The 19,472-nt window shown below is 42.5% G+C and overlaps 1 protein-coding gene across 4 annotated transcripts; it reads right to left on the minus strand.

Moving 5' to 3' along the window:
• Nucleotides 1–475: 475 nt before the first annotated feature.
• On the minus strand, nt 476–14,576 carry LOC129866940 (kelch domain-containing protein 10-like). 4 transcript variants are annotated; one of them, XM_055939991.1, is made up of 10 exons: nt 14,325–14,576; nt 13,281–13,373; nt 11,001–11,222; nt 10,703–10,857; nt 8,735–8,883; nt 8,558–8,642; nt 8,396–8,462; nt 8,265–8,312; nt 3,784–3,923; nt 476–3,702 (listed from the first exon to the last, which is right to left on the minus strand). In XM_055939991.1, exons 1-10 carry the CDS (start codon nt 14,416–14,418, stop codon nt 3,493–3,495), a joined length of 1,263 nt encoding a protein of 420 aa, XP_055795966.1. In that variant the 5' UTR covers nt 14,419–14,576; the 3' UTR covers nt 476–3,492. The 4 variants fall into 4 exon arrangements, with proteins under 4 accessions (XP_055795966.1, XP_055795968.1, XP_055795965.1 ...); XM_055939993.1 differs by lacking the exon at nt 13,281–13,373; XM_055939990.1 differs by having other exon boundaries at nt 476–3,923.
• Nucleotides 14,577–19,472: the final 4,896 nt, after the last annotated feature.

Here is a 19,472-nt window from a genome sequence, read left to right on the forward strand (position 1 = left end):
GCTTTACAGAAATACTTAGTTTCATCAGCTGTCCGGGTAGCTGGTCTCAGACAATCCTGCTGATGAATAAGACAGACGTTGAAGTCCTGGGCTGGCGTGGTTACACGTGGACAGCGGTTGTGAGGTCGGTCGAACGTACTGCCAAATTCTCAAACTACGTGAGGCGGCTTATGGTAGAGAAATGAACATTCAATTAAATTCTGTCAACAGCTCTGGTGGACATTTCTATAGTCAGCATGCCAATTGCACACTCCCTCAACTTGAGACATCTGAGCATTGTGTTGTGACAAAATTGCACATTTTAGAGTGGCCTTTGTAAAGGTGCACCTGTAATGATCATGCCGTTCAATCAGCTTCTTGATACGCCACATGTTAAGTGGATGGAATATCTTGGCAAAAGGAGAAATGCTCACTAACAGGGATGTAAACAAATTTGTGCACAACATTTGAGAGAAATACGCTTCTTGTGCATATGGAACATTTCTGGGATCTTTTATTTCAGCTGATGAAACATGGGACCAACACTTTACATGTTGCATTGATATTTTTGTTCAGTATAATACAAAGCCAAAATAAGTCTTGTTTGAAAGGGAGTCAGTTAAATCAAATACATAGTACCTGGATTTTCAGGCCAAATAATACACCAGTCAAACAAAGTTTAAAAAAAAAGTGCTTACAGTACATTTATTGATTCAAACAATTAAATTAAAAAATCTAATGGAGTCATGACAGCGTCATCATGATTGCCTTTAATTGCGTAGAGTCAGGTTCAGTTTGTCCATCCACTTTCAGTACAGCGTGTGTACATCCACATTCAGTACAGCGTGTGTAAAGTGACTACATTCACAGGTTGACATGGAGTTCCAAAATCTATTACTTCCATAGATTACCAACAAAACAATACAGACCACTGGGTGCAGTGTCTCATACAGAAGCCCACAGTTTCCCAAAAAGTATAGTTATAGCAAAGGCAAATTTCCCAGTCCAAAATCAACCCTTAGGCACTATCCCTTGATACTTCTCATGATCCTAAAAGATTTGAGTGGGTGTCAGAAACATGTCAGAAGCCAAACCTAGTCTTCCAGATCTACAAGTAGTAGCCAGGGGGCTAGAGGATTGGCATTGATTTCAGACTGAGCACCTGTATTCTGTGCAGAAACTATAGTATAAAAAAGGAGGACCAGAGGTGCCAGGTGAGTTACATTCTATCAGTCTAACTGACAGGGAAAATGTGTGGGATATTAAAGAAAGAAAATTAAACCCAACATTGTTGAAAATTTAAAGGCAGAGTCGTGATTTCATTGGTTTTTCCACCAGATACATCTCCAGTTTGGTTTAATGTTAAAATGACCTGAAGACACTGGTGCACATCTTTAAAAAGCAAAAATAGGATAAATGCAGAAGGGGGTAGCTGCAGGCCAATATGACGCCCAGAGTATGGGTGAGTGGGCATGTCAAAAGGATAGTAGTGGGCGTGTGGAAAGGAAAGTAGTGCTCTGCTATAGGTTACACCAGAGTTTCCTGGGGACTCCAAGAGGTGCACATTGTGGTTTTTGCCCCAGCGCTACACAGCTGATTCAAATAAATCAACAAATGATAATTTGGTTATTTCAGTCAGCCGTGTAGTGCTGGAGCAATACAAGACCGGGTGCACTAGTCATTCGCACTGGCTTAAACTGACAGGCAAAACGTTCGAGTGGCAACAAATCTGCCCAATTAGCCGATTCACTTTCCATACACCCACTCCTTTCGACACACCCACACTCTGGTCAGCATATTGGGCTGCACCGTACCAAATAAGTCTATACATAGTCTGTCCAACCAAATTCACAAGTTAAGGGTTCACTATGCGTGATCGACATTCAGAAACCCAAATAAAAAGAACGCTAATGGACAGAATGGTTTGACCAAAGGTCAGTAAACAGAATAGGTGGAAGGAGGACAACATTAAAAGATGAGCGAGTCAATGGCTCATATTAGTAAAGCATGGGGGAACGGAGACTGGTGGAGGGCTATATGGACATTTCCATGTTTTCAGTGACTTGGAGTAGAGTTAAAAGCCATGCTTCAGGGACACATGTTTTCAGTGACTTGGAGTAGAGTTAAAAGCCATGCTTCAGGGACACATGTTTTCAGTGACTTGGAGTAAAGTTAAAAGCCATGCTTCAGGGACACATGTTTTCAGTGACTAGGAGTAAAGTTAAAAGCCATGCTTCAGGGACACATGTTTTCAGTGACTAGGAGTAAAGTTAAAAGCCATGCTTCAGGGACACATGCGTGGTAAAAGGAGAGAACTCTACACAACCAATACAGTTGTGACACTGGAAAAAATGATCTGAAAAGGCACTAAATGAAATAAATTGCGTGCTCTTGTTTTCACTTTGGAGCTACAGTACAGTTTCACACAGCTCCCTCTGTGTGTGTGATCAGGGTGTCTAAGACCGGAAGCTGTAAGACTCAGGTTCTAGAGAATCACAGTGCTGGCACAGGGGGTTCACACTGGCTCAAGAGGTGAACTATACAGAACAAGATTTGCCCTGTCTGTCCTAAATCAATGCCTTGCCCCACCAGCCTGCTAAATGAGACTTATTCGTATTAGACCAGTCAGTAGACATAGCAGCAGCTGCTTCTTTACCAGTGGGCTTCCTTACAGAAAACAAGACACCATGTTTATCAGCATCATGTACCCGGTCTGTGTCCCTCAGGAACCTATACATCACAGTATCAAAGAGACCAAAAAAAAAAAAAGTCCCTTTCGGCATTAAGGAAATAAACCACCACTGAGTTGGAAGTTTCTGCTATTCCCTTTTGAACAGCATGTGTGTGGTGGGAGGAATAATGAGTAGAGTTAAGGGCTCTCCATAGTGGTTTTCAGTCTACGGAGCTACGTTTGCGTCACGTTCTAAAAATTCAGCCGCACAAAAAAAAAATACGTAGAGCTACGTAGAGAGCTAAGCAAACTAACCTCCATCGGCTACGTTGCAGATCTTTTGCGTAGATTGTAGAGCCCTTTGGAATGCCTTGAAACAATACTCAAGATAACAGGTATGATTAGTGTGGTCAGCTGCATGCAAACATATAAAAGGATGAAATAAGTAGCTTTCAGTGAACTCCAATTTCTACTAAAACTCGACTCCTAGCTAATGAAATATGAAGGCAAACAATCCCTGAAATACACCAGGTCCCAGGGACTCCAACACAAATCTCAAACATTCCACTTGGGATTTCAAACTCAGTCAAAGTGCACACATTAAAAATTTAATTTTTTAAAATGGCATCCAATGTATGTTTGAGGATGACCTGACGTCAGTTCTTCCCTCAGTCCATTCCCAGACATGCCAACACACCTGTTCATTGTTCCATTGGCCATTCAGTCCCTCTGCTCAGTGGTGGCAGGAAAGGGAGTCAACTCAGTTCCATCCACGATCCGTTGGCCTTCACCGCTGTCCTTGCTTTGACCTGTTCCCACGTCAGCCGTGAGGGCCTGGTGGTCTACTTGATGCGCTGGATGAGGGTGTGTGTGAGGCCCAGGCTGAGTAGCTGCAGGGAGGAGAGCTGGGCCAGGCGAGGGAAGGCCTTGAGCAGCCTCTCCCAGGTCAGCTCCAGCAGACTGGGCACCACTAGCCACACCTTGTACAGAGACCCAGTCCTCCTGTTCTCTGACATGTTCACCACTCCACCATGCACATACATACAGCCAGCCTGGGAGAGGACAGGGAGAAGAGAGAGACGTGATTGAAAATCGTACATCCAGAAAAGTGTGCGTGTGTGTGATGTACTGACCGGTGTGACTGCAGCACAGTGGAAGTAAGCAGGCTCAGGCATGACGGTGGGTAGCTTGGTCCACTGAAAGGTCTGCAGGTTGATCTTCCACAGGTCAGCTAGGATCAGCTCCCCGTTGTAACCCCCACATAGAAACACCTCTGAAGGGGGAGACAGAGGGATGAACACTGACTCCCAGTCCATAGCCTAGACTAAGGTGGCAAAGGGACAGTATGTTATTGGTAACTTTCAAAGTTTACCAGTAAACTACCAGAATTTAGGTAACTTAAGGATTTTATGGAACTTTATCATGTGTACTTCAGATTATCACATTTATGCAATTATTTCTGGCCCTCTGTGTGGCCTTATCACATGTAAAATACACTGAGTGTACAAAACATTCAGACATCTGCTCTATCATGACACACTGACCAGGTGAAAGCTATGATCCGTTATTGATGTCACCTGTTAAATCCACTTCAATCAGTGTAGATGAAGAGGAGACAGGTTAAAGAAGGATTTTTAAGCCTTGAGGCATGGATTGTGTGTGTACGCACACCATTCAGAGAGTGAACGGGCAAGACAAAAGATTTAAGTGCCTTTGAACAGGGTATGGTAGTAGGTGCCAGGCGCACCGGTTTGTGTCAAGAACTGCAACGCTACTGGGTTTTTCACACTCAACAGTTTCCAGTGTGTATAAAGAATGGTCCACCACCCAAAGGACATCCAGCCAACTTGACAGCTATGGGAAGCATTGGTTTGGCGCCCCCTCTGGCTCGTGCTGTGGGGGAGATCTTCGTGGGCGATACTCAGCCTTGTCTCAGGGTAGTAAGTTGGTGATCTGTAGATATCCTTCTAGTAGTGTGAGGGCTATGCTTTGGTAAAGTGGGTGGGTGGGGTTATATCCTGCCTGGTTGGCCCTGTGCGTGGGTCCACAGTGTCCCCCGACCCACCCGTCTCAGCCTCCAGTATCTAGGCTGCAATAGTTTGTGTGCCAGGGGACTAGAGTCAGTCTGTTATATCTGGTGTAATTCTCCATCTTATCTGGTGTCGTGTGAGAATTTAAGTATGCTCCCACTAATTCTCTCTGCCTCCCTCTCAGAGGATGTGAGCCGTAAGATCATGCCTCAGGACTACCTGGCCTGATGACTCCTGGCTGTCCCCAGTCCACCCGTTCGTGCTGCGCCTCCAGTTTCAACTGTTCTGCCCGCGGCTAGGGAACCCTGACCTGTTTACCGGACGTGCTACTGGTCTCGGACCTGCTGTTTGACTCTCTACCGCACATGCTGTCTCGACCTCTGAATCCTAATGTTTGGTACTCATTGTATATCAAATAAGATTTAAAAATAAAATGACAAAAGCTGTAAAACATTATTTTAAATTTAAAACATCAACTTAGTGAATACAATTGTGTTTAACATGGTTTCAGCATGAAATATATATATTTTTTTTTTACACTTAATTTACTGTCAATACATCTTTATTGTATATGTTTTGGTGCCAAACTGGTGGAAGTTCTGAAGTCCAGAGTTGCTGAGTTAATTTTAAATTCCATTATTGATTTGATGCTTTTCATTAGCCTATTTTCTCATGAACCATGGGCTATCCCCTAGAAACTAAATGCACAATATGGACACAAAAATATATACTATATCATGCCTTAAAGTATTCATATCCCTTGACTTATTCCACATTTTGTTGTGGCACAGCCTGAATTCAAAATGGATTAAACAGATTTTTCCCCTCACCCATTTACTTACACACACACACACAATACCCCATAATGGTTGTTGATCATTGCTAGACAGCAATTTAAGTAACACTCAAAAGTTGACACACCTACTCATTTAAGGGTTTCTTAATTTTGACTATTTTCTACATTGTAGAATAGTGAAGACATCAAAACTGTGATATAACATATGGAATCATGTAGTAACCAAAAGTGTTATATTTTATATTTGGGATTCTTCAAAGTAGCCACCCTTTGCCTTGAGGACAGCTTTGCAAACTCTTGACATTCTCTTAACCAGCTTCACCTGGAATGCTTTTCCAACAGTCTTGAAGGAGTTCCCACATATGCTGAACACTTGTTGGCTGCTTTTCCTTCACTCAACTCATCCCAATTGGGTTGAAGTCAGGTGATTGTGGAGGCCAGGTCATCTGATGCAGCACTCCGTCACTCTCCTTCCAGGTCAAATAGCCCTTACACAGCCTGGAGGTGTGTTATGGGTCATTGTCCTGTTGAAAAACAAATGGTGGGACTAAGCGCAAACCAGGTGGGATGGCATATCACTGCAGGGGTAGCCATGCTGGTTAAGTGTGCCTTGAATTCTAAATAAATCACAGTGTCACCAGCAAAGCACCCCCACACAATCACACCTCCTCGCTTCACGCTGGGAACCACACATGCGGAGAGCATCTGTTCACCTACTCTGCGTCTCATAAAGACACAACAATTAATAACAAAAATCTCATTTTTGGAATCATCAGACCAAATCATCAGACCAAAGGAATCATCAGACCAAAGGACAGATTTCCACCGGTCTAATGTCCATTGCTCGTGTTTCTTGGCCCAAGCAAGTCTTCTTATTATTGGTGTCCTTTAATAGTGGTTTCTTGCAGCAATTTGACCATGAAGGCTTGATTCATGCAGTCTCCTCTGAACAGTTGATGTTGAGATGTGTCTGCTATTTGAACTATGTGAAGCATTTATTTGGTCTGCAATTTGAGGCTGGTAACTAATTACCTTATCCTCAGCAGCAGAGGTAACTCAGGGTCTTCCTTTCCTGTGGTGGTCCTCATGGGAGCCAGTTTCATCATAGCGCTTGATGGTTTTTGCAACTGCACTTGAAGAAACTTTAAAAGTTCTTGACATTTTCCATACTGACTGACCTTCATGTCTTAAAGTAATGATGGACTGTTGTTTCTCTTTGCTTATTTGAGCTGTTCTTGCCACATATGGACTTGGTCTTTTACCAAATAGGGCTCTCTTCTGTATACCCCCCTACCTTGTCATAACACAACTGATCGGCTCAAACGCATTGAAGAAATTCCACAAATTAACAAGACATACCTGTTAATTGAAATGCATTACAGGTGACTACCTCATGAAGCTGGTTGAGAGAACGCCAAGAGTGTGCAAAGCTGTCAAGGAAAAGGGTGGCTAATATATTTTGATAAATGTAACACTTTTTTGATTACATGATTCCATTTGTTATTTCATAGTGTTGATGTCTTCACTATTATTCTACAAAGTAGAAAATAGTACAACTAAAGAAAACCCTGCAATGAGTAGGTGTGTCCAAACTTTTGACTGGTACTGTAAGTAAAAACTGTAACTAAAAACTGTAACTAGGCCACTTGGGAACATTTAATGTCATCTTTGTAAGCAACTCCATTGTACATTTGGGTTATTAGGTTTATTGTCCTGTTGAAAGCTGAATTAGTCTCCAAACAGGTTTTCCTCTAGGATTTTGCCTGTGCTTAGCTCTATTCCGTTTCTTTTTATCCTAAAAAACATCTTAGTCCTTGCCGATGACAAGCATACCCATAACATGATGTAGCCACCACCATGCTTAAAAATATGAAGAGAAGTACTCAGTGGCGTTGTGTTTGCCCCAAACATAAGGCTTTGTATTCAAGACAGTTTTAGTTTAGTGCCTTATTGTAACATGATGCAGGTTTTGGAATATTTTTATTCTGTACAGCCTTCTTTTCACTGTCATTTATGTTAGTATTGTGGAGTAACTACAGCATTACCTGTAGTCACTATTGGCCTCACGGTGAAATGCCTGAGAGGTTTCCTTCCTCTCCGGCAACTGAGTTAGGAAGAGCGTCTGTATCTTGGTAGTGACTGGGTGTATTGATACACAATCTAAAGTGTCATTAAAAACTACATCATGCTCAAAGGGATATTCAAAGCCTGCTTTTTATTTCTACCCATCTACCAATAGGTGTTGTTCTTTGCGAGGCACTGGAAAACCTCCCCGGTCTTCCAGTGCCGGTAGTGAGGTAGTATGTGTGAGGTAGTCATTCAAAAATCATGTTACACACTATTATTACACACAGAGTGAGTCCATGCAACTTATTATGGGACTTTAGCACATTTTCACTCCTGAACTTATTTAGGGTTGCCATAAAGGAGTTGAATACTTATTGACTAAAGACATCTCAGCTTTTCATTGTTAATTAATTTGTACAATTTCTAAAACACATAATTCCACTTTGACATTATGGGGTATTGTGTGTAGGCCAGTAACAAAATCTCAATCGAATCCAATAAAAATGTAGGCTGTAACAGGTCAAATGGGGAAAAAGGTCAAGGGGTGGGAATAGTTTCTTAAGGCACTACATAGGATTTAAAATCATTTTTGCAAGTTAATCAAGTATAAATTACCAAAGTTACCATAAATTACCTGTTATTTACCAATATTACTGAAAATTCTAGTAACCCTAGCCTGGACACAGAGCTGATTCCTAGTAAACAGTTCTAAAGTTCTTACCCTGCCTGACCTGGACACAACTGTGACACCGTCGTGCTGCAGGATACCCTGACAACAACAGAACACACATCAGTTTACACGCGTGCACAGTAATGTGTATATGAACAACATTAGACCCTTATGCAACCAACCTATTTTTTCATGAGGTTTCGTGATGATCTCCTCCCAGGAGTTAGTCTCTAGGTTGTAGGCATGTATCTGAGGGGGGAACAGAACGTAAACCCCTATGTTAAAATATGTCAGTTAAACAACCATCATACATACATACAGTGTTCTCTCATCCTGTACTGTACTTTGTCTAGGGGATATGATGTCCAGGAAGTCCCGCCTCCTAGGATGTATATTCTCTGTCCATCATGGGCCACCTCATGTCTGTACCTGAAAGAGAGATTAAGATGTGTGTGTGTGTGTGTGTGGGGGGGGGGGGGGTAACTACCAGAAGATTAAGAGGTATATAAGGGGTGACTGACCTTTCCTCTGGCAGGTCCGTAGGGGGGTTGTTGGGCTTGAGGTGGGTCCACTCCCTGGTAGTCAGGTCCAGCCTGTGTAGGTCTGTGCTGTAAACGTAGCCTGTCGTCCCTCCAAACACATACAGATAGCCATTAATGATGGCCATGGCCTGGAAGGAGGAATGAGAGGGAGAGAGCATGGCTGTGGGGAATTTCCTTACTGTCAAGCCAAGGGATTCAGAATTAAGTGATTTGTTACAGTAGGTCATACTAACAATGTAAATAATTGTGTCAGTTATTTATTTTGAACGAGCGAATCCTTTCAGATCAGAGGTTAGGAAAGACAAAAGGAAGGAAGTCATATATAGTGCATTCCGAAAGTATTCAGACCCCTTAACTTTTTCCACATTTTGTTACGTTAGACTTATCTTAAGATTGAGGATTTTTATTTAATCAATCTACACTCACAATACCCCAGAGTGACAAAGCAAATATGTTTCTCAATTCCTTTGCAAATTTATTAAAATAAACATCAATACCTTATTTACTTAAGTATTCAGACCTTTTGCTATGAGACTCAAAATTGAGTTCAGATGCATCCTGTTTCCATTGATCATCCTTGAGATGTTTCTACAACTTGATTGGAGTCTACCTGTGGTTAATTCAATTGATTGGACATGATTTGGAAAGGCACACACCTGTCTATGTAAGGTCCCACAGTTGACAGTGCATGTCAGAGCAAAAACCAAGCCATGCGGTCGAAGGAATTGTCCGTAGAGTTCCGAGACAGGATTGTGTCAAGGTACAGATCTGTGGAAGGGTATCAAAAGATTTCTGCAGCATTGAAGGTCCCCAAGAAGACAGTGGCATCCATCATTCTTAAATGGAAGAAGTTTCGAACCAACAAGACTCTTTCTAGAACTGGCCGCACGGCCAAACTGAGCAATTGGGGAGAATGGTCACTGACAGAGCTCTAGAGTTCCTCTGTGGAGATGGTTGTCCTTCTGGAAGGTTCTCCCATCTCTGCAGCACTCCACCAAGCAGGCCTTTATGGTAGAGTTGCCAGACAGAAACCACTCCTCAGTAAAAAGGCACATGACACATGACATGAGAAACAAGATTCTCTGGTCTGATGAAATCAAGATTGAACTCTTTGGCCTGAATGCCAAGCGTCACGTCTGGAGGTAACATGGCACCATCCCTACAGTGAAGCAAGTTAGTGGCAGCATCGTGATGCTTTTCAGCAGCAGGGACTGAGAGAGTAGTCAGGATCGAGGGAAAGATAAAGAGCAAAGTACTGAGATCCTTGACGAAAACCTGCTTTAGAGCGCTCAGGAACTCAGACTGGGGAGAAGGTTCACCTTCCAACAGTACAACAACCCGAAGCACACAGCCTAGACAACGTAAGAGTAGCATCAGGACAAGTCTCGGAATGTCCTTGAGTGGCCCAGCCAGAGCCCGGACTTGAACCCGATCGAACATCTCTGGAGAGACCTGAAAATAACTGTGCAGCGACGCTCCCCATCCAACCTGACAGAGCTTGAGATGATCTGCAGAGAAGAATGGGAGAAACTCCCCAAATACAGGTGTGCCAAAATTGTAGCGTCATACCCAAGAAGACTGGAGGCTATAATCGCTGCCAAAATTTCATCAACAAACTACTCAGTAAAGGGTCTGAATACTTATGTAAATGTTTGTTTTGTATTTGTAATACATTTGCTTACATTACTAAACTTGTTTTTGCTTTGTCATTATAGGGCATTGTGTGTAGATTAAAGAGGGGGAAAAAGCAATTTAAATCAATTTTAGTATAAGGCTGTAACATAAAAATAAAAAAATTAAGTAAATGGTTCTGAATACTTAATGAATGCACTGTAGGAGTAATGGAAAATGCCATAGCCCAGGTTTAAAGCTAACCGTTAACTCTCCACAGACCACACGATGTGTCAGTGGGACAGCTCAGATGGTGAACAGATGAGAGCTCTTTACCTGCCCGTAGATTCGGTTGGGTTTCTTCCCTCGGCAGTTGAGCAATTTCCAGCGTTTGTAGTGAACATTGCAGACATGGACGTCGTTCCCGTTGCTTTCTCCAAAAGGAATCCCAGTGCCCCCAAACACCAATAGATTGTTGCTGTGTAAGACAGCTGAGACACACAGAACAAAACAAACTGTTCAACAGTCTGTTCTCAGTCTGACCAGGAACGGATAATAATGGTTAAGCAAGTTCATTTTGCAATGGATCGATGGGTACATAAAAGGACAGACAATCTTCAACTTATTCCCTTACCTGACATGGAAGCCAGCTCGGTGGGCATGTAGCCCTCTGTGTGGACCTGTTGCCAGGTAGCCGTGGCGAAGTGAAATCTCCACAGCTCCCTGAAAAGAGGGTAGTCCTCGTTCTCCGAGCCACCAGCCTCCTCAAAGTCAGGGTTGTATCCTCCAAACACATATAGGTTGGCATTGTCTGCCACACACCGGTGCCCGCTGCGGGCCGGGGGGGCACAGTGACCTGAGGGGGAGGTGAGTAAAGAGCAGGGTTTCATGGATGGAAGAGGGAGCAAGGGTGGGGGAAGGAGACAGGGTTACAGGGGAATTTTCCTTCCTCTTGCACTTCTTTAGTGCCCTTTGTGGATCTCTGCGATAACTTTAAGCAATAGCGCCACCTTTTCTCTTTCTGCCATATGGTTTTCACCTATTTAGTCCAGCCAAATTGAGGCAGGAACAAAAGCGCAGAAGGGGCCGTTATTTGGAATGGAGCCTGAAACATTGTCTAGATTTCAATCTAAAACGTGTATCCTACCCTTGTTGACTTGACTGCCCCTACATGATTTGCATGGGCTGAAGAGCCATAGATGTGTAGGCCTAGTCTGTTATTTCCCAGCTGTGTGTCACAGACAGCTGATCTAGACATAAATTAATATAATAAACTGCAGTGAAGTAATCCAGCGGGTTTCCATCAGATTTCTACCCAGAGCCATTATATAATCTGCTGCACAGATTACCAAGAACATGGCTGCATAAGCAGACAGCTTTCAACAAGCAAACGCTAAGACATTTCTGAGTATTTAAGAATCTAGATAAATAGGCCTAGCCATCACGTAAGCAAGCATGTGGTTAAAGTACTCCCTATATGACAGGCTTAGGAGAAAGTCTGCATGTTAAATTAATAATGAACCATATCTTATTGACATACTTCGTAACATTCACTGTGGCGGTGGTCCAGTTCACTGTGTGTAAGGATTAAATGTTCAGGCATCAGTATGATGAGCTTTGAGTAAACAGCAAAGGACTAAACAGCCCTATGGAATCATTGAGCCTCAAGATATTTTGTTGTTGAAAACACCAGAGGAATGCTTTTAGTGGAATAACAGATCAAATAGATCTACTTTCAGACACTGAGGAAAATAGGAGGCACAGGTCAAGGGCTCTAGACTGACTTTCTAATTTTACTTAAAAACATTTTTTTTTTAACAAGGAACAGGTATGAGCCTACGTTGAAAAATGTAGGAGCACAAAGAAAAATATTTGATGTAACAAGCAATTTTCTTTGTAGTAATGGTGCAAGCATGACGGTCATGAATCTGCGCTCAGTGTATTCTCCATGGCACTCAGGGGCAGCGGTACAGTGAAGTAATCATTGCAACCATTATCATTTGGGTGATTTTGTTTTTCTTCTCCTAGGCACACGGAGGTCTATTGCTTCCTATAACAATTATGACAATCGTTATAGGAGCAACAACATGACCGACTCACAGAGAGAAAAATAGAACAGAGAAAGCGAGACCTCAGAACACTCCATGACAAACATACATCCAAACCCAGAGAGACACTGAGGGAGAGAAAGCCTCCCTGGGTCCAACAGAGAAAGCTGAAGAGGATGAGTGAAAGGAGGAACCAGGGCCAATCAGAGTAAGAGAGACTCTTGCTAAGAGGGATAAAAGTGATAAAAGAGAACAGGAAGGAAGAGAAGAGGTGGAGTGTACCGAGAACCATTACAAGGGAGAGGAAGAGGCTGTTTTGATAGGAAGAGAGGAGGAAGCAGAGTGGTACAAGTGGATTTCCTTGAGTCATGGGAAATGAGAGGAGGGAGAAGAGAAGCACTGCAGACTGGACAAGGGAGTGTGAGAGCAGATAGGACATTAAGTGCTTGCCCCGTTCTGGCCGACAGCAAAGTCAGCTCAAAACAAAAGTGACGTACAGTAGGTGAAGCATGCGGGGTAATATGTAAGAATCTTTGTATTTCTATGCAAAAATGATTGCGCTTGATAAATCTGCATGCTTAATCTGCATTCCCAATGAAACCTAGTTTGAAAATTCAAACATATATTTCCTGAAAAAGAGATGTTTCTGAACAATGCTTCATGATGTCTTGTTGACAAGATGACCAAGTGGCGCTGATTACTATTCCATTTTAGCAGGGCGCACCCTGCTATCCCTGTTCAACCCGGGCCAGCTTAAATTGAATCCCTCATTCTTTAGCAGTCTGAGAGCACTAGAGTAAGGTTAGTATTGGTCGGTGAAGAGAGAGGTGGTCTTGGCTGCAGTCTCGGGTGTTACGGTTACCCACCTTCTCTCAGAAACCTATTAGGGATGCGGAAGTTGGGGCACGAAGGGGAGAAGATCCGCCGAGCCTGAAGCCATCTTACTCTCTTCTTAGAGCCTGCCAGTCATCACCAACCACAATCACCAGCCATGATACAGACATGTGCACACACAGACACAATTAGCAGAGATCAAAACCATAAAAACATTACAAAAGCAGACAGACCGACATTCCACCCCAAAGACCGACTTCCCCCACAAGGCTTTAGGTGAAGTTCAGTTCAAGCCTGCTTAGTGTCTAACCAAATAGGCTAGACAAGTGGCTTGTCCATTGTTGTATGACAAAGACATACATGTACCCTAATATTTATATATTTCTTAATTCCATTATTCTACTTTAGATGTGTGTGTACTGTTAAACACTACAGCACTGTTGGAGCTAGGAACACAAGCATTTCACTACACCCGCAATAACAGCTGCTAAATATGTGTATGTGACCAATAAAATGTGATTTTAGAGAGAGACACAGCCTTGGTGGTGCAGCTACCACATAAGTGGCTGACACTACCCAGCCCCTCAGAACCTAGAGTATCTTTGACTCGAGTCAAAAGATACTTTTCCAACCTTACCTTACATCAGTACTTGAGTTGTTTCAAAACTGTGGTTGCCACTGATTGGTCAATACTACAATATTTCCTATGGAAATACATTTAGATCTACAAGGCAAAGTCAGTAGTACAAATGACTGGCAATGGATTGCACAGAGGGAAAATGTATGCTTCCCACCATTAGTCAGTCTTCTTTGCATGACAGGTGACTTCCGTATCAAACTGAGCTAACGTTAGTTAACGTTAGCTGGCTAAAATACTTGGTTAAAGTCAAAGCTAAAGTTAATCGCCTGTCTCTAATAGTGTAATTCGAAGATCTGCCTTCCTAAACAATTACGCTGACTAGTTTTTTTTAGATTGCCCGCCAGTTAGTTACTTTAGCTAGCTAGCTAATTCTAGCTAGGTAGTTTTACATGGATAGCAGCTAGATAGAAACATAACAGTTCAGCTAGCTACAAACCTGAGTCTCTGATGGGAGGCCTCCCCGACAGTTTCTCGAATTTGTTGAGTTGATACAAGCCGCGACTACATTCACCATCTTCAACAGAGGACATTTTGAAAAGGTAACTAACAGTAAATAAAAACTTTCATCGATTGAAACGATGTCGCAACAAACTGTGATAAGGACAAAAAAAACTAAACACCAGTTGGCTAGACATGCATCCACGTCAACTTGAAACGTCGTCCACGCCAGATGAAATGCCCCAGCCAATCAGATAATCGAGAAGGCATTCAAGAGTTACAGTATTCTAAAACGTTGGGAAATGGGTTATAAACTGTTTGCAAACAAACTTCCAAGCAGATGGGTGGTAAATGTAGTCAGGGTTAACAGAGCAGACGTTTTGGAAGTTACTTTATAATGGATAGCCAAAGAGATATGAGGACATAGAATTAGGAATTAGATTTAATTTATTAGGATCGCCATTAGCCGATGCCAATGGCCGCAGATAGTCTTACTGGTGTCTGACCAGTCGCGGTCGGTGCCGTTTATGATGAGGGAGCATGGCCTATTTCTGTTACAGCATATTGGATGACTGTCATTTATATTCCATTAACCCAGTTCATGTAACATTGATAGTTTTAGGCTACTACATGATACTAAAATGTTCCCTGTACCCATATTGAGGTTACTACAACCTAGCCTATCAATGAAAGTCTACAGCGTAGGTGAACTCAGGTCGAGAGCAAATTTTGAGCTGACACATTGACAGACAGTGACACATTCAATACCACCTTGCACACTCTTGCCTACATCTAGCTGATCTGGGGTGTAATCATTAGTCTATAAGTTGCAAATGAGAGTTTCTATTGGACAAATTCAGGTATGTTTACCCCCGTTTAGTTCCGTTTAAAAACGTTTTTCAAAAGAATCGGAAGAATGAATACACCCCTGATCACACTTAAATTCTGTTCACTTTCATGGCAGCTACGTTGTATTCCTTCTGGCATCTATGCACTCTCCTTCTCACCTTTTCTCTTCGTTTGTGGAGTTCAATGCACAACACATGGTATGTGACCAGGCAAAAAAAACTTTCAAAGCCAAACCATATCATAACCGCTACACACAGCCTACATCGTTGTCACCATATTAGCTAAAGTAACGTCATAGTCAACAAAGCTAATAGAACTAACTCGTTAGTAAACCCGCTACAATCATGCATTAATGTTACAATGTATAGTCAGTAAGCAGTTTAGCACTTGTAAAACCAAAAGCTTACACTACCTTGGCTTGGAAGATGTCCAGTGTTGTGTTGAATAATCATGGCCAGATAGCTAACATAGCATCCTTCTGTTTAAGCAGGGTGTTTGAGTAGGCTAACCTAGCTAACTGCATTTACTAGCTAAGCAAGTGAAACTGAAAGTGAAAAACAAATCTCTCTCTCTTGCTTCTCCTTCATTTTTGAAGAAAGTAATTTGATCAAAACTGTTCAACTATTGTCTTTCTCTCTCTTCGAGTCAACTACTCACCACATTTTATGCACTGTAATGCTTGATAGCAGGTAGCCTAGTGGTTAGAGCGTTGGACTAGTAACTGAAAGTTTGCAAAAATGAATCCCCTAGCTGACAAGGTAAAAATCTGTTCCTAGGCCGTCATTGAAAATAAGAATTTGTTCTTAACTGACTTGCCTTGTTAAATAAAGGTAAAATTTACAACAACAAAAAATAGCTGTAGCTTATGCTTTCAGTATTATATTAATTCTTTGATCCTTTGATTGGGTGGACAACATGTCAGTTCATGCTGCAAGATCTCTGATAGGTTGGAGGACGTCCTCCAGAAGTTATCATAATTACTGTGTAAGTCTATGGAAGGGGGTGAGAACCACGAGCCTCCTAGGTTTTGTATTGAAGTCAATGTACCCAGAAGAGGACGGAAGGTAGCTGTCCTCCGCCTTCACCATGGTGCTACCCTAGAGAGAGTGCTGTTGAGGCTACTGTAGACCTTCATTGCAAAACAGTGTGTTTTAATCCATTATTTGGTGACGTGAATATATTTAGTATAGTTTTATCTAAAAATTATACCTTTTTAAATGTTTTAATATTTACATTTTTATGAAATTCACTGAAGAGGATGGTCCTCCCCTTCTTCCTCCGAGGATCCTCCACTGAGTCCGACACATAACGAAAAATACATTACAGACAAAATACTTTTGACAAAGCAAATTTGAGGAAAGCGCTTCTGAAGTTCTATCAACACATTGACTGTAGTACTTGCGCTAGGAAAGCACTCAACCACTGCTATTCTCTCTTCCGGGATGCCTACAAGGCCTTCCCCCACCCTCCCTTTGGCAAATCAGATCACAAATCCATTTTGCTCCTCTGTTCCTATAGGCAGCAATTCAAACAGGAAGTACCCGTGCTTAGGTCTATTCAACGCTGGTCTCAACAATCGGAATCCATGCTTCAAGATTGTTCACGCGGACTGGGATATGTTCCGGGTAGCCTCTGAGAATAATATTGGGTCTGAACCACGCCCTGTGCAACTGGGTCCTGGACTTCCTGACGGGCCGACCCCAGGTGGTGAAGGTTGGAAACAGCACCTCCACTTCACTGATCCTCAACACAGGGGCCCCACAAGGGTGCGTGCTCAGCCCCCTCCTGTACTCTCTGTTCACCCATGACTGCGTGTCCACATACGCCTCCAAGTCAATCATCAAGTTGACAGACGACACAACCATAGTAGGCCTGATTATCAACAATGACGAGACACTCTACAGGGAGGAGGTGAGGGACCTGGCGGAGTGATGCCAGGAAAATAACCTCTCCCTCAACATTAACAAAATGAAGTAGCTGATCGTGGACTTCAGGAAAAAGCAGAGGGAGCACGCCCCTATCCACATTGACAGGACCACAGTGCAGAAGGTGGAATGCTTCAAGTTCCTCGGCGTACCCATCACTGACAATCTGAAATGGTCCACCCACAACAGCGCCTCTTCAACCTCAGGAGGCTGAAGATATTTGGCTTGGCCCCTAAGACCCTCACAAACTTTTACAGATACACAATTGAGAGCATCCTGTTGGGCTGTATCATTGTCTAGTACGGCAACCGCACCGCCCACAACCGCAGGGCTCTCCAGAGTGTGGTGTGGTCTGCCCAACGCATCACCAGGGGCACACTGCCTGCCCTCCAGGACACCTACAGCACCCGATGTCACAGGAAGGCCAAAAAGATCATCAAGGACATAAACCACCCGAGCCACAGCCTGTTCACCTCGTTATCATCCAGAAGGCGAGGTCAGTACAGGTGCATCAAAGCTGGGACTGAGAGACTGAAAAACAACTTCTATCTCAAGGCCATCAGACTGTTAAATAGCCATCACTAGCCGGCTACAACCCGGTTACTCAACCCTGCACCTTAGAGGCTACTGCCCTATATACATCGACATGGAATCACTGGTCACTTTAATAATGGAACACTAGTCACTTTAATAATGTTTATATACTGCTTTACTCATTTCATATGGATATCCTGTATTCTATTCTACTGTATTTTAGTCAATGCCACTCCGACATTGCTTGTCCTAATATTTAGATATTTCTTAATTCCAATATTTTACTTTTAGATTTGTGTGTATTGTTGTAAATTGTTAGATATAACTGCACTGTTGTAACTAGCAACACAAGCATTTCACTACACCCGCAATAACATCTGCTAAATATGTGTATGTGAAATTTGATTTGATTTGGTGTGTGTGCATCTATCAGTTACACATACTAAAACATTATCAGTACATACACACAACAAGTAGGTCACATGGGGCAGAGCCATTGTGCTGTGTGGTGTTGCTTTATTTGTTTTTTTAAAGGTTTGCTGTTCACTTGCGCTATATAAGATGGAAGGGTGTCACGCCCTGACCGTAGAGAGCTTTTTATGTCTCTATTTTGGTTTGGTCAGGGTGTGATTTGGGTGGGCCTTCTATGTTCCTTTTTCTATGATTTGTATTTCTTGGTGTTTGGCCGGGTGTGGTTCTCAATCTGAGGAAGCTGTCTATCGTTGTCTCTGATTCAGAACCATACTTAGGTATCCTTTTCCCACCTGTATTTGTGGGTAGTTGTCCATGTATAGTTGCCTGTGAGCACTACATTGGCGTCACGTTTTCGTTTGGATGTTTATTGTTTTGTCGGAGACATCTTATAATAAAAAAGTATGTACGCTGGCCACGCTGCACCTTGGTCTACTGTTTCCACCTTAGACGATCGTGACAAAGGGAGTTCCATGCACTCATGGATATGTGTAATACTGTACGTTTCCTTGAATTTGTTCTGGACCTGGGGACTATGAAAAGACCCCAGTGCTGTGTGTAAGTTGACTATGCAAACAATTTGGAATTTCCAAAAACATTCATATTTCTTCTAAATACAAGAAGTGACACAATCAGTCTTTCCTCAACTCTTAGCCAAGAGAGACTGGCATGCATAGCATTAATATTAGCACTCTGATTACAATGAAGAGCAAGACGTGCGGCTCTGTTTTGGGCCAGCTGCAGCTTAACTAGCTCTTTCTTTGCAGCACTTGACCATATGACTGGGCAATAATCAAGATAAGATAAAACTAGAGCCTGCAGGACTTGCTTTGAGAATCTCTTTATTACAGAGAGACCTCTTTCCATCTGTACAACCATTCAATCTATATGTTTTGGCCATGACAGTTTACAATCTAAGGTAACACCAAGTCATTTAGTCTCCTCAACTTGTTCAATAGCCATACCATTCATTACCAGATTCAGCTGAGAACTTAGGATATTATTTGTACCAAATGCATGTTCAGGACCAGTTTATTACTGGCCACCCATTCCAAAACAGAGTGCAACTCTTTGTTAGCTGTGGTTGCTGATGCGTATAAGGTTGAATCATCAGCATATATGGACACACATGCTTGGTTTAATGCCAGTATCAGGTCATTGGTAAACATTTAAAAGAGTAGAGGGTCTAGAGCGCTTCCCTGGGATACTCCACACTTTACATGTTTTACATTAGAGAAGCTTTCATTAAAGAAAACCCTCTGAGTTCTGTTAGCTAGATAGCTCTGAATCCATTTTATGGCAGAGGTTGAAAAGCTATAACATAACAAAAGTTTTCTCAACAACAGGTTATAGTCAATAATATCAAA

The sequence above is a fragment of the Salvelinus fontinalis genome, chromosome 12, assembly GCF_029448725.1.
Source record: "Salvelinus fontinalis isolate EN_2023a chromosome 12, ASM2944872v1, whole genome shotgun sequence".
Taxonomy (NCBI): domain Eukaryota; kingdom Metazoa; phylum Chordata; class Actinopteri; order Salmoniformes; family Salmonidae; genus Salvelinus; species Salvelinus fontinalis.

What these genes read in the sequence shown, in the direction of transcription:
- LOC129866940 (XM_055939990.1), bottom strand. Translation starts at nt 14,418, where the DNA reads ATGTCCTCTGTTGAAGATGGTGAATGTAGTCGCGGCTTGTATCAACTC. An exon ending in TAATAGGTTTCTGAGAGAAG is followed by an intron (nt 11,223 to 13,280) that starts GTGGGTAACCGT and finishes CCTCCCCCTCAG; the next exon opens with GTCACTGTGCCCCCCCGGCC. An exon ending in GAAACCTCATGAAAAAATAG is followed by an intron (nt 8,313 to 8,395) that starts GTTGGTTGCATA and finishes TGTTGTTGTCAG; the next exon opens with GGTATCCTGCAGCACGACGG.